Source organism: Lampris incognitus, chromosome 12 (genome assembly GCF_029633865.1).
Source record: "Lampris incognitus isolate fLamInc1 chromosome 12, fLamInc1.hap2, whole genome shotgun sequence".
Lineage (NCBI taxonomy): Eukaryota > Metazoa > Chordata > Actinopteri > Lampriformes > Lampridae > Lampris > Lampris incognitus.
In genome coordinates, this window is record NC_079222.1 from 26,955,150 (window position 1) to 26,971,900 (window position 16,751).

Sequence of the window (16,751 nt, forward strand, 5' to 3'; positions counted from 1 at the left end):
TAAATAAATAAACAAACAAACAAACAAACAAACAAATAAATAAATAAAAACAAGCTCTGATTTCACCCAGTTCCCCTCATACAGTAATTACTCACATCCCAAACAAAATAAAACTGACAAAGCAGCTAAACACCATGGTGGAGTCCACAGCTCAGATTCCACTATGGTAATGTCCCTCAGTGTAACATGTGTATTATGCATCATATGAACATGATGGGTTCATACTTCAACATATCAAAGTGCCCATTTTTTTTACTAAAATTTCCTGAATATATTCAATTCATACCAAAAAAGAGGAAATGGTATGGAGGAAAGAGTCTCTTAGAATTTCTGGGTTGAATTTGTTGCTGTGTCCAACTCATATAAGTATTGAAATATACTTACTTTATTTGATTTCTTACTGACATGTTGTTGAATGTTTTGTTTTACTTTCTCCCTCAAGTTTCAAAAAAAGAATTTCCCAGTACACACTGATTCTGAGATGCAATATCTAAAAGAGAGAGGAAAGCCGGGGGGGGGGGGCGAGAGAGAGAGAGAGAGAGAGAGAGAGAGAGAGAGAGAGAGAGAGAGAGAGAGAGAGAGAGAGAGAGAGAGAGAGAGAGAGAGAGAGAGAGAGAGAGAGAGAGAGAGAGAGGGAGAGGGAGAGAGAGGGAGAGAGAGAGAGGGGAGAGTTATTCGGCTTTGTCACCATGGAGGTGACTGTGGTTTAGTAGACATGGAAGGGCACAGACATGTGTACCACACAATTGTCCTCGAAAGATACATCCACTTTCATCTGTCGTCTTCTTTGGGGAAGTCCAGAGATCCCAAACTTCCAAACCCAAGCCTAGCACTTTCTGCATCAAATGCATCTATTTCTCTCTCCTGACGTTCAAACAGATGCTTGATCCTTTCAGTACGTTCCTTCTGAAGTGAGGCCAGCTCCTCTTCAATCTGTAACAAAACATTTTTTTAATTATTTAATGGCATTAGTTTGTGATAACTTGCATAAAGCTTTATCTTTATCTACTATCTTTGTCTTGACTTATATCTTTATTATCTATCTTTATCATCCATCCATCATCCAAGCTGCTTATCCTACTCAGGAGCCTATCCCAGCAGTCATTGGGCGGCAGGCGGGGAGACACCCTGGACAGGCCGCCAGGCCATCATAGGGCTGACACACACACACACACACACACACACACACACACACACACACACACACACACACACACACACACACACACACACACACACACACACACACACACACACTCACACTTAGTACGGCTGATTAACCTGGCCTACATGTCTTTGGACTGTGGGAGGAAACCGGAGCACCCGGTGGAAACCCATGCAGACATGGGGAGAACATGCGAACTCCACACATAAGACAACCCGGGACAACCCCCAAGGTTGGACTACCCGAGGGCTCGAACCCAGGACACTCTTGCTGTGAGGCGACCGCGCTAACCACTGCGCCACCATGCCGCCCTATCTCAATCAATCTATACAGTCTTTATCTTTATCTCTATCTTTATCTATCTTTATCTTTATCTTATCTGTATCTGCTATTGCTACTACTACTACTACAACCCAGCCACTGAAGATACACAAGCCAGTGCATTCTTTGTGCCAGTCTCAAGCTCGGATAAATGGGGAGGGTTGCATCAGGGAGGGCATCAGGCATTAAACCTTTGCCATATCAAATATGTAAAATACTAAATACTAAATATGTCAAATACTAAATACTGCTAAATACTAACTACAAATGTTAAATATGTAAAATACTAAATATCAAATACTACATAAAGCTTCATCTTTATGTAATGGTAATAAACCCTAGCACAGTATTGTTACACCTCTCTGTTCTCATCAATTTATGTACTGACCAAGGAGCTACAGTATATTTGTTTAGAAACATTTTATCTTTCACTCAAGGGAAACATTTTCCTTTCCTTCTGTGTATAGGTCGCAGTGTCAGCTAGCTTCGGCTGGCACTCTTGTAGCAGGTAGGAATTTAGTTTTTGCTGAAGTATACATCCCCAGTCTGGTCCACTTGGCAGGTTACACCACCTTTCTAACTGGGGGACAATCATACTGGGCTCCAACTGTACTAGGATACCCCATTCTAATCAATTGTGTATTCATTTTACACAATTTGTCACTGCATGGAGTCTATTAAATATTCCATTAATCTTAAACCCACCTTCTGTTCAAGGTGGGCTCTGCGTATGGAAACCTTCTGTTCAAGCTTCTGTTGCTCTCGCTCATGTTGGGTTTCTATCTGTGACTTGGTTTTGCTCTGGTAGGCATCCAGGAGCTCCATCTCTTGCTGCAGCTGCTGCCTCAGTGCTTGGCACTCCATTTCCTGCTCTGCCTTTAAATGCATCTAGGGACCAGGAATGACAGAGGCAGTTAAACACATTTTAACTGTTATATATTTGACCTCATTTAGTAAACAAATTTAAAACTTTTTTTTCTTCATCTTGTGTGCATGTCAGTGGAGCAGAAATGGTGCAAGGAAAATTGAAGCTTATGGATGGACCTATATAACTAATACTTTATTTATTTATTTAGTTGGATTTCCCCCCGCTTTTTCTCCCCAGTTGTTCTTGGCCAATTACCCCACTCTTCCGAGCTGTCCAGATTGCTGCTCCACCCCCTCTGCTGATCCTGGGAGGGCTGCAGACTACCACATGCCTCCACCGATACATGTGGAGTCGCCAGCCTCTTCTTTTCACCTGATAGTGGGGAGTTTCACTAGGGGGACGTAGCACGTGGGAAGATCACACTATTCCCCCCAGTTCCCCCTCCCCCCTGAACAGGCGCCCCGACCGACCCGAGGAGGCGTTAGTGCAGCGACCATGACTCACACCCATATCTGGCTTCCCGCCCACAGACACGGCCAATTGTGCCTCCGACTAAGCCGGAGGTAACACGGGGATTCGAACCGGCGATCCCCGTGTTGGTAGGCAATGGAATAGACTCCCACGCTACCCGGACACCCAACTATTACTTTATATACAAACACTCACACAACCTGAAATCAAGTTTTAGAACATTTACAATTCTGCTCTAGAAGTGTAGAAATCCCAGATTAAAGGAACAAGCATGGTTACCATGATACACATAGCTTTCAGTTTGAATTTATGTGGCACAGTGTAAACACTATAAGACGTATAACATTACAAAAATGCTGTTCAACTGGTAAATATTTATAGTAATAAGTAGAAATTATTTTGGGTGACCAAAAGTAACAAGATCATGTGAGGGGATAGCTCATGGGATACGTTTTTCAGGTGATTGGTGGCCTGTTCTTAGTAAACTATTGTGATCTTGAGGAGGGCTTTTATAATTAAGTGGACAGGACCGGTTGGAATTGTCTCTATCCTTTTCTTCATTCTGGAACTTAGAATACAGGTCAAGCTTCCTCAACTGCAGCAGAAAGGACATCCTCGTGGAGGTCCTGATGTTTTCATTCCGCTTGAGGATGTGGATGATAGTGATCCCCAGTAACTTGAATGACTCAGATAGGTTCAAATTTTAGCCGCTGATGTACAGTGAAGGTATTTTGTAAGTATATCCTTTTCTGATTAAGTATCTTTAAAATAGCCCCGTTGGTTACAAAGCTGTCTTTTATGTCCTCAAAACAGGATTACTGGATTCCAGAATTTGAAACTTTCCCAGTTGATGCTGTGATATGTGAAGTTTAGGTGACTGACGGTGAGATTAAGAAGTTATTTTATTTTAACAGAATCCTTTGGTCGAAATAAAATGTCTAGCTAGACAAGATTATAGGCATTATTGTAAAGTGTTGAAGAGCTTGACTTGTTTGAATCATTTATGACAACCTCTGCATATGCTTAGAATTGCAATTTCAATGGAGCAGACAATTTGCCTTACAACAATGTGATTTTTAAAAAAAAGATCTTATTTTTTCCGAATTGAAAAGTAGTCAGTTGCATTACCAATCCAATTATTGTCCTAATTTTATTTTATTACAGCTACTTAGTTAAGTAGATTTTTTTGTGCTACATGAGTCCTACATGAGTGCTACATTTGAAAATTAGACCAAAAAGAAATGTGATCAGCACAGTGGAAATCATTGATGCTTCAAAATGAAACTAGAGTAAATATGTATTAGTCATTATAACCATGATGTTAACTTCAGTTAAGTGCAGTTGCTATATGAGGGGAACTGTCAACCAATAACAGTAATATTAAGCACCCAAATATATCCTCCATATAAAGAACAGTGAATGTATTTTGATGATATATGTCAATAAATTTGTGATGCGAATGAATACCCATTTATCAATAAAAATTTAACAAGGCAACTCCAGATATAGAATATTCTTCCACTACGTATATTAGGCTGATGTAAGTATTAGTGACACAAATGAATTTTATGTACAGATATACAACAATATACAAAAAGACTGATTAATGAGGCCCATTGTTGCTACTCATTACAAGATGCTTGAGGATCCTCGTACCGCTTGTGAGGCCATCATGTCGTTGATGCTCTGCTCATACTGCTCAGCCAGCACAGCCAACTTGCGTGTCTGCTCCTCTTTTAGGTTCTTCAGAATGGCCTTGTGCTCGCCTTTAGGACAGACCTCCAGCTGATGGTTCTTGAGAGCTTTGTACTGCTTGTTCTGCACCTTGCATGTATCCTGGAACTGTTTCTTAATCTGCATCTCCAGCGTCTTCAGAGGGTTAAAACAGAAATAAATGTTAATATCCTGTCTTTCATGTTAGAGTCAGATTCTTCTTTGCCAGAGAGTTGTCTAAGAACCAAGTAAAAATCGTGCATAGGTTAGTTCTCTGGTAATAGCCACTCAAACTTCAACAAAAAAGTATGCACTGCTTGCTAGTAAAGGCTCCTGAAATAAGGAGCCTTTACTGTCCGGGGGAGCCTTTACTGTCATGGAAAAATATTTGATATTATAACATTGATTTTCAATGGATATTGTCAAGGACAAAGTAAAACTACCAAACAAGATTTGATTCAAGCAATCAGCAAGCAAAGATCATCAGACAATCTAGAGGCAATGACAACATGTTTCAATTATTGGTTCATCCTTTATTGGCATTAATCAAATTATCTTATTTGATTTATGCTGGTTTACATGAACATGACCAAAAATTACTGCAGGTTTGAAAAAAAAATCTCTCATTTACCAATTAGAATGCCTTTCTATTACTCTAATAGAACCTAATTATTTATTTTAATTCATGTGCTTACCTAAGAACCAAATGTCAAATGCATTGCAATTTTATCAGGGCTGAGATTACACTTTTTCTTTACATGAAATAGAGTTCTACTGAAATTCAGTGATGAAATACTTTAGCCATATGCAAGGAGTATTTGGTTTACATTAACGACCATTCCTTTCTGTCCCTGACAGTTTGTTAAAAAAAAAAAAGAAATTAAAAAAAGAAATTAAAAAACAGATAAGAAACTTTTTCTCATAGAATAGATTAATTGAGCAGAAGTGTTGAAGTGTTTCCAATGTGGGATAGGTTGACAATGTATTTGAAGGTTAATGTTAACAAATGTAATGTTAATACCCGAGATCAACCAAACCTTTTAGTGAGAAATTAATAATGTTTCCTTTTCAGTCAAAATGAATGTTACAAGATAAGAACAATAGATGAAAACAGAAGCAGTTCTAGAGGCAAGTTTTAGCTTAATTTTTAGCCAAGAAATACTTTTTATATTCAAAGTCACTTCATAATTCATATTGATTCATTAAAATTTGTCTTGAAACATTTCACAGCATTGTCATGAATAGGCAATTAAAGCTATTAGGGAAAGCACAGAATCAGCCCTGTGTCCAGTGATTTATTGTCGACATGATTCTGATGATTGTGCTATTTTAACTCTATTGGAACTTAGTGCTTTACCTTAGTTATGCATGATATCCTAGGCAACAGTTTTAAACTCGGAATTGGCATTCAGAACACTGTTGTTAAATAGTTTGCCTCCTATATTAGGAGTAACCTTCTCTCATCAGCACCTTTTTTTCCTTGTCTGCTCCCATCTCCTGTGGAGTTCCCCAAGGATTCATTTTAGAGCCTATCCTTCTTTCTTTATATATATATTCCCCTCAGTTCTGTTATCCAAAAACAAAATCTCCCTTCATTTCCCACAATCTAGGACCACTGTCCCACATGTCAAAGATCACACCATGAATCTTGGTTTGATCTTTGACTCAACCATCAGATTTAAAAAAAAACTGTTGTAAAATCTAGCTTCTTCCAGTTTAGAACTATAGCAAGGATGAAGCTCTTTCTCACATTCTGTGACCTGGAAAAAAAATATATGCCTTGATCTTTTTCCTCATAGACAATCGTAACTTCCTGTACACAGGTTTCAATCAAAGACATACATTTTAGGGTTGATACTCCTGTCTGTGCCTCTGACCGAGGCAATAGGAAGAAATAACTGGAGTTTGTCCCCGTGCGTTGCACGGTGGCTGCCTATTGCTCCTAGCTACACAGCTAGGATGGGTTAAATGCAGAGAATGAATTTCATTGCATGTATGTACAATGACGAATAAAGTGTATTCTATTCTATTCCATTCTATCCTATTCATTAATTTTAGTCCTGCCTTTGAGCCTGTTCAGGCTGCTGCTGCCAGACTTCTGACTTGTACCAGGAAGAAGAACCAAATCACTCTGTCTTGGGCTCTCTCCACTGGCTCCCAGTTAGCCTTAGAACTGATTTTAAAGTTTTATGATTTGTCTTTAAAGAACTGCAAGGCCTGGGCCCCTCCTACATTTCTGACCCCCTTTTCTTGCATTCCACCTCTCGGTCACTCAAATGGCTTTGTCTTTTCTACAATCTTGTTTAAAGTTGAAGGGGGATTGAGCTTTTGCTGTTCCTGTCTCGAGACTGTGGAATAAATGACCACTGTCTATTAGGTCTGCCCTGACCCTCGACACTTTCAAATCGCCACTTAAAAGCCTATTAGTAAGCCACTGTATTTGAGTAGTATACCTGAGGTATCCTTTGTTTGTCATTTGTAGTCCTGTCCTTATTAATGTGCTTTGTTCTATTTACCTACTGTATTATGCATTGATATTGTAAGGCACTTTATTCCGTTTTTAATTTGATAGTGCTTTAGCCATCATTGGTTCTTTTTAAATATATTAAACAAACTTGAATTGCAGGCCCGGTTCTAGACCACACTTATTTGGGTGGCTACGAGATAGTTTGGGGGTCCCCCTTACCCAGAAGAAAAGAACACTTTGCTTCATATGAATAAGGTCTTTGTTTGATTTTGCCACACTCTGTATAAAATACTTGTTTATTCTCAATGATAACATATAGTATTCACTTTTCAATTGTTCTTATTTGTTTGCCTACTTCAGTTTTTTGGCTTGGCAAATAAATTAGGATTGAAAATTTGATTGTTAGGACCAATTGAGAGCTGTGCATGGGTTAAAATAAAAGGAATTAAAGCAGATAAATATTATTCTAATACAACACCTAAATTTCTTCCCAAATTATTAGGTCTAATACTTTCATAACTTTGAAAATCCACAATAAACATGAAGCTGCAATGGCTGTAGGCTGAAAGGAAGCACTGAAAACCTGGTTAGGAAAGGGTAGGACAAACAATAATAAAAAAAAGAGCTGTGATTGGTGGTCCCGCTTTACCATCACACTGCTATGAGCATATTACATATTGAAATTACATATTACCAGATGACTTGCCACAATGAAGGCTAAACAGTAAATAACAGAAAGAGAAGGGAGACTCGAGGATTGAGCCCTCCTCCTGCTTGTTACAAAAGTGGATATTTAACATAATCTCTCCAGAGAGAACTCACCAGAGTCTCAGCCAGGTATTGCCTGGGAAGTTCAAGGTAAAAGAATCGGTATGAGTGGACGTAATGTGAAAATATGTTGAAAGCTCATCCAAAACATGTCTCACCCTCATTTGTATATTTATCAGGTTTCCACTGACCCATTTATGAATGAACCCTCCCTCATGGCAATTTTGTAGGGTGGGCTTCTTGATCAGCTGGGTGGGTTTAGTCCCCCTTAGAACCGGGCCTGTTGACTTGACCATTACAAAAATAGTAACTGAATATCAACTGGCTGCCTCACTGTAATACCTGCCTGATCTGTGCTTCATATATTGTAAGGACATTGGCAATGTGAAGCATTGAATGACTAGTCGAAGTGAAAGCTCCATGCACCTTGAGGTTTCTAGGCTGCTGCCGCTGCTCCAGGGAGTGTTTCCTAAGGAGTTCTCTCTGCCGCCGGCCATTGTACTCTTCCTGGTTTTCAAGCTCTGTTTGATGCTGCAGTCGGACGAGCTCTGTACGTAGCCTCTGTAGCATCTGCAGATGTCTGCGCTCCAGTTCCTGGGTGGACTCATCCTGCCGGATCATCAGGGCATGCTCCATCTCCTTCTGGGTCCTCTTCTTATTCAGCTCCTGAGACAGGATCTTTATTAGACGCATTTTCAATGACAGAAACACACAAACTCTGTTTTCCAACGTTTTATAAGACTTATTGGATGAATAACTACAAGTGTTGGATACCAATACGATTTGGTATCAGTTAACTTATGACTGATCAGGGCCTTATATCAGTGCTTGATTTGGTTGATCTTTGCGCTGCATTGGACATAGTTGATTATGAAATTCTCCTTGACCACTTAGAAATTCTTGTTGGCCTGCTCAGCATTGCTCTTGGTTGGTTCCGTTCATAACTCACTGATAGATCCCAATTTGTCAAAGTTGATGGATATCCTTCTGCCCGCTCTAAGTTTCATAATGGTATCCCATAAGGCTCGGTCTTAGGTCCTCTTCTCTTTCACTTTACATTCCCTTTGGCAATATTATCCAAAATGTTGTGTCCTCTTTCACTCATGTGCAAATGACATACAACTTTAAAATGCATTACAACTTCATGGGACAACAAAATTGAGAAACATAGAATCCAGCATTCTAGATGTCAATAGTGGGTGACAGATTACTTAGCTCTTAATACTAAAAAAATGCTTGTTTGAAGTCTTAAGCATCATGCAATTCACACGTCAAATCTCCCTCTCAGCCTTACTCATTACACAATTATGCCAAATAGTTTTACTGAAAATAATGGCATTATCTTGATTGCTTACACGTCTTTTGATTTATAGATAATACCTATTATGTTTTAATTTACCAGAGACCAGTATGTAGGAACTGTTTCCTCTGAATTAGAGAGACTAATCCTTGCTTTCACCTAACAGCATCATCTCTAGCTGCCCTGATTCCATGCTCCAAAATTATCAACTAATTCAAATTTGCTTATTGAGCACATTTGATGGAACCACAAAAAAAACAAAACAAAAAAAACATCAAATTATCCTTATGTCTCACTTCAGCATCACATTTTGGAAAACAAAATGTTTGACAAATGACAAAGTGATACTGGGCTATACAAGTAAAATTGACTTGACTTGACTTACCTCCAATTTACAGTGTATTATATGATTGTGCATGACAACACATTTTAAAATTAATTAGATCCCTTATAATTACATATTGGCCCACTTCTGACAGGATGAAGAGGTTACTGTTATTCCCTTAAAAGAACTCAAGTGGCTACTGAGCTTTCTCTGACACATCCAGTTATTTTTGAAATTAACTCTTTTGTGCCATTGTCAGGGAATCATACTTCCTCATTTTTTGCAAGTCCAGACTCAAGACAAGTTTACTTAGCATATATCAGTCAACTTTTTGAATGTTGCGTTTTATCTGTAGCATAACATACAATTTCCAAAATGTACTACCTTACTAAGCATTGCTTTGTTTTCTTTTCTGGTGTACTATATTGTGTCAACCCAGAGTTCTCTCTGCACCAACAATTGCCAGATACACACACACACACACACACACACACACACACATGCGCAGATACATAAGGCATGCAAACACAACACATACACACACACAGTTTAACAAAATGTCTATTTTTTCATTTGAATTATTCATCCTTGTTACTCCATGTCACATATTCTAATAAAACACTTCAAGATGACTAAGAACATTTTAGGAATGAACTCAACTTGGCATGACCAATATCATTATGACCAATATCAGTATCAGATGTAAACTTTAATTGGTGTAGGGTCTGTATTATACATGTATTGTAAAAAAAAAAACAAAAAAAAAAAAAAACATCAAACTCCTCGAGGGTCCTTTCAACGTTCAATAAGGGGTGGAGTAAACTAAGGTCTGAAAGAGATATAGGACCTGGAATAATGGCTCAAATCTCTTTTAGGTCTTTCCCTATACTAATTTACATTTGCATTTCTGTATTCTTTCTTTTGACTATGTAAATAGTCAGGAAATACTCTCTGATTTTATGCCGCAGACATTCTAATAACCACTACAATGGGCATCAAATATAACAGATAAATTATAATGTGTGTGTGTAGGACACCAAGGACACTGGTATGTAAATTATAAATCATTATCAGTTGAATCTAACAGTGTTTTAGAATTTTCATAGCAGTGCCCATCTCTAGAATTGTATAAATATATTTTTTAGGTCAGTCTGTTAAGTCTGGGTTTCTCAGAAAAGCACAATACCTCTCTTATTTGCTCCTGTTCAAATTCGTGCCTTTTGACTAGTGTCCGGCGCTTTAGGGACCTACAACTTCGTTCGTAGACTAGCCTCTGCTGGGCCAGCAAATGGGATTCTTCTTCTGCCTGCGAGCGCTGCATTGTTTCTTTGTGCCTGGACAGACGTTCCTGCTTTTCGTCTTTAGGTGTACTAGGATCCTCATTCATTTCCTGTAAGACACATGCACGAACAACACATAAAAACATCGGTCAAATGAGGTGGTCATGGTGGCTCCAAGTCAAATACTGGCCCTCTGATTAAATATCCTACAAAGTTAATAGTCAAAATGTTTTCTCCCAGCATAGAATGATTTAAGGTGAAAAGATGGCGTTATGTTATGCAGAAAATCAGTCACTGACTAGATTTCCGACAGTCATCCTGGCATTCGCTGTCTTGGATAGTGAATTTAAAAAAAAATTATTTTGATATGTTGGATACATGTGTTTTTGTAGTTGTTTTTTTTTTTTTGTTTGGATATATGTGTTCTTCTAGTTTGGGTATGTGTTTTTGTCTTTGTGTTGCACTGCTGTGGGCTGGGGAAAACAGCATTTCGCTTCATTCCATATACACAAGTGCATGAAATGAAATGACAAATAAATGCTCCAGAAATGTTCCTGATTCCTGATATGCTGCCATGCATTTTGTATATAAATGATCTTTAATTATGGCTCAATTCATAACGTGTTTACTTCTTTGATCTTCTCTTTGCAAAGCCTATACTCCTTTTTCTGGTTGTCCAAGAAGGTAGTCAGCTCCTTCTTTTGCTGAGCAACAATCTGTTGCTGGATCCTCTTCTCCTCAGCTGCTGCCGACTTCAACTGCGAGTAGGAAAATATTTCAGTAATTACAATTTACTCATACATTTACATTGGAAATGATCTAGTTCCAATCATACAAAATGTCCTATCTTATCAGCACAGCAAAAAATATTTTGACCCGAGTAAACAATTTGTGACTAATGCCTCATTTACGTTATTTAGAAAGACTTGCCATTAAGCTATACCTCTTTGTCAGTTTGAGCAGCATGTCGTTTAGCGAGTCTCTCCAGTTCAATATAGGTGTTATTAGCATGTGTCTCCAATTCCTTCTGTAGCCGAAGCCGGTGCTCATCCATCTCGGCCTTTAGCCTGTTCTCCAGGGCGATCAGCTGCTTCTGGTGCTGCCGCCGCATGCGCTTATACCCAGACATCTGCTCCCGCAGCTCAAAATCCTGTTCATGCTCCTGGATCTACCTGATGACCTGGGCATACAAATACAGAAAGGGATAAAGTGAGAGAAAGACAGAATGAGAGAAGGAAGAAAGACAGAAATAAAGATAAACTAAGGGGGAGAGGCCAAGTAAAGTTAGGTGTGATGACCATGTTGTCAAAGAAAGATCATGGACACTATAGTTATAAGAAAAAAAACGGAATACTGAAGAACATAAACCCTAAGCAAAATCCTTTAGGAGAGCATTCTTAAAACTATGACACTAAAAAGTCAAAATAGACATCTAAATGTAGAAGTAATAACAATGACAAGGACAAGATATTGACTATGATAATAAAACCATATAGCATGAGTACATTTGTTTTCTGAACCATCATTATTAATTCAATGTTAAGGCCATTCATATGCAGTGAATTTGCTAATTAAACCATTTTATATGCCTGAGTAAAACAACACCAAAAAAAATCAACATTATCAAACAACATGCAATCATATTAACATGCACATAAAAATATAAAACATTCAATCAACTCATCAGACAAAATGATGTATATATAACAGTAGTCTTTTTTCTTTTTTCTTTTTTTACATTTGATATAGATGTTTATAATAGGTGGCTATTCCTGAGTCCCAGTGATAGACAAATTAAGTCACATCTCTCAGTTATTGACAAATATTTCATTGAATAACAGGAATTTGGTATCGAACCTGAAAATATTTCACTGAATGCCAAACCCTGTCCACAGATTAGTGTTCCTTCAAATAGTATAATGACAATTATAGATAGGTTCACGTGCAGTATGAACATACAGTATGGGCAGAAGGGAGTCACAAGAGGAGATCTCAGGTATAGCTGATATGTAAACTAGTTATTTAAGGATGGAAATTACGGAGCTATAGAAGCACACAATGACAACCTGAGAAAACGGATATCTACTGATAAACTAACACAAGAAGCAGACTGTTATATTTGAGTAGAAATAAATGCATCGCACACACATAATAGCAGAGGCAGAGAGGGAAGCAGAGGATGAGAAAAAAAATGACACCCATTAACAGGATCTGGTTGCCATGACTACAGATGTACAGCTGAGAACACAGAAAGAACCTCCACCCCCCAACCCCTCTCCCCACACACACCCCCACACATCCCATTTCTTATGCAAACGGTGGAGAAAATGAGCCTGCCTACCAAAGATGCTGATTTGATGGTGGCAATGTGTTCACAGATCTTGCAGTTGAGAGCCCGGCTCTTGTGAGAAGAAGTAGGCCGCAGCTCTGGCCTGGCGTCCCTGTGCACAGCCTCATCCCTCACACAAGCATGGTCCTGCAGGGGGGGAGGAATAAGAGGAGAGAGAGGGGGTGGATGCTTCCCAGGCCCTCCGCACTCGGTGCTTTAGCTGCTATTATAGCCAATTCTCCCTGAATCCAGCACACATCCAGCTTTAAATTCATCCTTCGTTTGCTTGTCCCTTCTGCTACTCTCTGCAGGTCCTTGCTAAAAAAGAACAGGGCATTGCCAAGCAAATGCAGGCACCACTGAGAAGGCAGTTACTGAATGTAGTCCTTTTCTTTGGCGTTCCCCCACTTCCCAAAGAGGTGGAACCAGATGGCTCCAGTGGGTAAGGGTGAATTATGCAATGCCTTTCATTGAAAATCAAAGAGGAACAGCACAGGAGCGAAATTAAAAAGAGGCACTATTGCCATTCTTCTTTTCCATTTCAAAATGTAAGAGATTGTTGGGAAGAAAAATTCTTTTCCTGCGTTCCCATGATCGCATCTGTACCCATATTTAAAAATATTTGAAACAAGCAAGGCACATCCAAACATAGTTTTCAAGAAATTATATTCCTTAGCGATCCGTTTATATTCCAGTCAAATTATGTCCTAGATTTAGACCTCAGTTGTTCATGGTGGTTGTTTCTAGTGCCTTCTATTCATCTCTTTCCTCTCTCCCACTTTCACACTCCCCCTTCCTTTAAAGAGACACTGCAACCGCACTGTACAAGAAGCCCAATTCAAAAGCCCAAAAGTTATTTTGCAAAAGATTCACTTTTATAAAATCTAAAAATATCATGAGCATGCAGAAAATTACCTTATACAAATACCCTGTATCTCTGTCAGTGCATACATTTACTGAAAACTAATTTATTGTAATATTATCATGTAAACTACAATACTACTACTAATAATAATAATAATAATAATAATAATTATTATTATTATTATTATTATTATTATTTTATATTGAGACTCATATCCATAAATAAAATATATGTTGCATCTTTTAATACGTATAACACCTACAAACCAAATGAAACACTTTCTTTGTAAAGGGTTTGTAAAGGGTCAAGCTAGTTCACAATATTATTAGTTATTCAAACATACATTTGTAAATAAATAGTCATTATGAATAACAAAGATATTTGATTAATATAATGAAATATTGATTGAAAAGATGAAATATAAAATGTAAAGGTATGCATGCTAGATTGCCACAAACAGGTATATAAGGAAATAAGGAATCTAAACCAAACAAAAACAGAATCTATCTACATTCTGCGCTGCCAGGTGTACAACCCCAAACCTTTCCAAACAGTATTGCATATGTATTCTCTTCCTGCATGAACAAGATAATATATTTTTGCATGATGTAGTGCAACCACACTAACACCACGGGGAGAGGTATGGTAATATATAGCCAGGAACACAGTATTTATATCATGACAAGTGTTTGGCTCCAGGGATGATGTGTCTTGGTAGCCCATAAGCATTAAGACTCATTAGTGAGTAAGTAATTACATAGCGTATGCTAACTTTCACCATTTTGAACATGCCCTTTTAGAGTTATCCCTGTAACTATTCCATAGGCTTGATGCCAAGATAAGTGAATCCCAATATTTTGCAATACACACCTGCTTTTGGGGGATCTGTGCTTGGGCCGGCATTATTAACAACTTTAGATCAGACTGTTGCTTGACTCGTAGTGTATCCAGATCAAAGCAAAATTATTTTCAACTTTTTCACTTTTGTTCAATAAAATTGTGTGAATCTGCCTACTGTTATAATGTTGCCAACATGCTTTTCTGGTTATATCATTTTGCTTAGAATACAACTAACTTGCTGATAATTGTGTGGACCATCAGAAAGTTCCACCAAAGAAGAGTGATCGTTCTTTGTATTAGCACTGAATATAATAAGGTAAAATTACTAAGTCATGTACAAGGGGTAAATACTGTTAGTCATCATCTCTTGTGATAAATGTAAAGGACTGTGTCCCTGTAATACAATTTTAGGGGTTGTAAGGGAATTAAGCCATGGTACAGGCTTCAATGAGTGAGCCAACTGTAGTCCACAGGCAGTGGTGCCCTAACATATTTTGTAAATCACTTTTTAAGTCCATAACAATTAACTGTAAAACGCCTTGGAAAAAAAGCACTATATAAATGCAGCCCACCTAACGTTTTATTTGGGATATATATGTAATGTTAGGTGGGCTGCATTTATATAGTGCTTTTTTTCCAAGGCGTTTTACTGTTTTGTTTTTTTTGGGATATATATATATGTGTGTGTGTGTGTGTTTGTGTGTGTGTGTGTGTGTGTGTGTGTGTATATATCCCAAATAATATATATAAAGTGTAATATATATATAAAATATAAAATATCAGGTCCTCTACCAGAGGCCTGGGAGTTTGATGGTTCTGCATAGTATCTTAACTGTTCCTAGGACCACACTCCTCTGGACAGAGACCTAGGACGTTCATGGAATCTGCTGGAGCCACTCTCCCAGTTTGGCGGTCACAGCCCCTAGTGCTCCTATTACCACTGGAACTACTGGGGATTTCTACTTCCACATCTGATGTAGTTATTCCCTCAGCCTTTGGTATTTCTCTCTCATGCTCTTTCTTCCTGATGTTGCCATCGCTGAGGATTGCTACATCAATTACTACAGCTGTCTTCTGTTCCTTGCCAACCACCACAATGTCTGGTTGGTTAGCCAGCACCTGCCTGTCACTCTGGAACTTGAAGTCCCGCAGAATCTTGGCTCTGCCCTTCTCAACCACCTTTGGCGGTGTCTCCCATTTGGACTTGGGGACTTCCAGTCTGTATTCAGTATAGATGTTCCTGTACACTATCCCAGCCACTTGTTTATGCCTTTAAGTGTACACTTTCCCAGCTAGCATTTTACACCCTGCTACTAAGTGCTGGACTATCTCAGGGGTGCCTGCATCTTAGGTCTTGTCTGGTGTGGTAGACCCCCACCACAGCCCTTGTGCTCGGCTTCGCAGACCCAAGGCAGCCTTATATCCTGCATACCGACGCCAGTACTACTGGCCTCGGAGCAACGTTATACCAAGAACAGGAGGCCAAGCTTAGGGGCATAGTTTTTACCAGACGAGGGCTGTCACAAAATTAGTCTAGCTATCCAGCCCATAAACTGGAGATTCTCACCCTCAAATGGTCTGTGACAAAGAAGTTTCATGACTGTCATATGGAAATCATTTTACTGTTGTAACAGAGAGTAACCCTTTCAATGTACATACTCACCTCTGCAACGTTAGATGCCACCAGTTATAGATAGCTTGCAGCTCTGTCTAACTATTCTTTTAAACTCCAGTATTGGACAGGCATGCAAAACCTGGACACTGATGGCCTCTCCAGATGGCAACATGGAGAACTTCTTGATGATCCCCAGTCTAAAAAACAGAGCAACAGCACAAGTCTGCTTCACTCAACATCACCTAGCTGACACAGAGACCCAAGAAGTGGTAAACAGGATGCCATCAAAGCAATCTTTGAAAGTCATCTTGTGGGATTTTCAAATGACACTTGTGCCAGCAACTGTAGTATCACTCTCACTGAGTCCCTTACATTCTCTGCAGATACAATTCCAGAGAGCTATGTTTCAGAGGACCAGCATGGC

At 38.8% G+C, this 16,751-nt stretch overlaps 1 protein-coding gene across 1 annotated transcript; it reads right to left on the reverse strand.

Annotated features, from left to right (window-relative positions):
* Positions 1–771: 771 nt before the first annotated feature.
* taok3b (TAO kinase 3b) lies at positions 772–13,148 on the reverse strand. Its single transcript, XM_056290900.1, has 8 exons — positions 13,020–13,148; positions 11,622–11,858; positions 11,308–11,436; positions 10,585–10,788; positions 8,200–8,439; positions 4,482–4,694; positions 2,192–2,374; positions 772–933 (listed from the first exon to the last, which is right to left on the reverse strand). Exons 2-8 carry the CDS (start codon positions 11,805–11,807, stop codon positions 772–774), a joined length of 1,317 nt encoding a protein of 438 aa, XP_056146875.1. The 5' UTR covers positions 11,808–11,858; positions 13,020–13,148.
* Between the last annotated feature and the right edge of the window lie 3,603 nt (positions 13,149–16,751).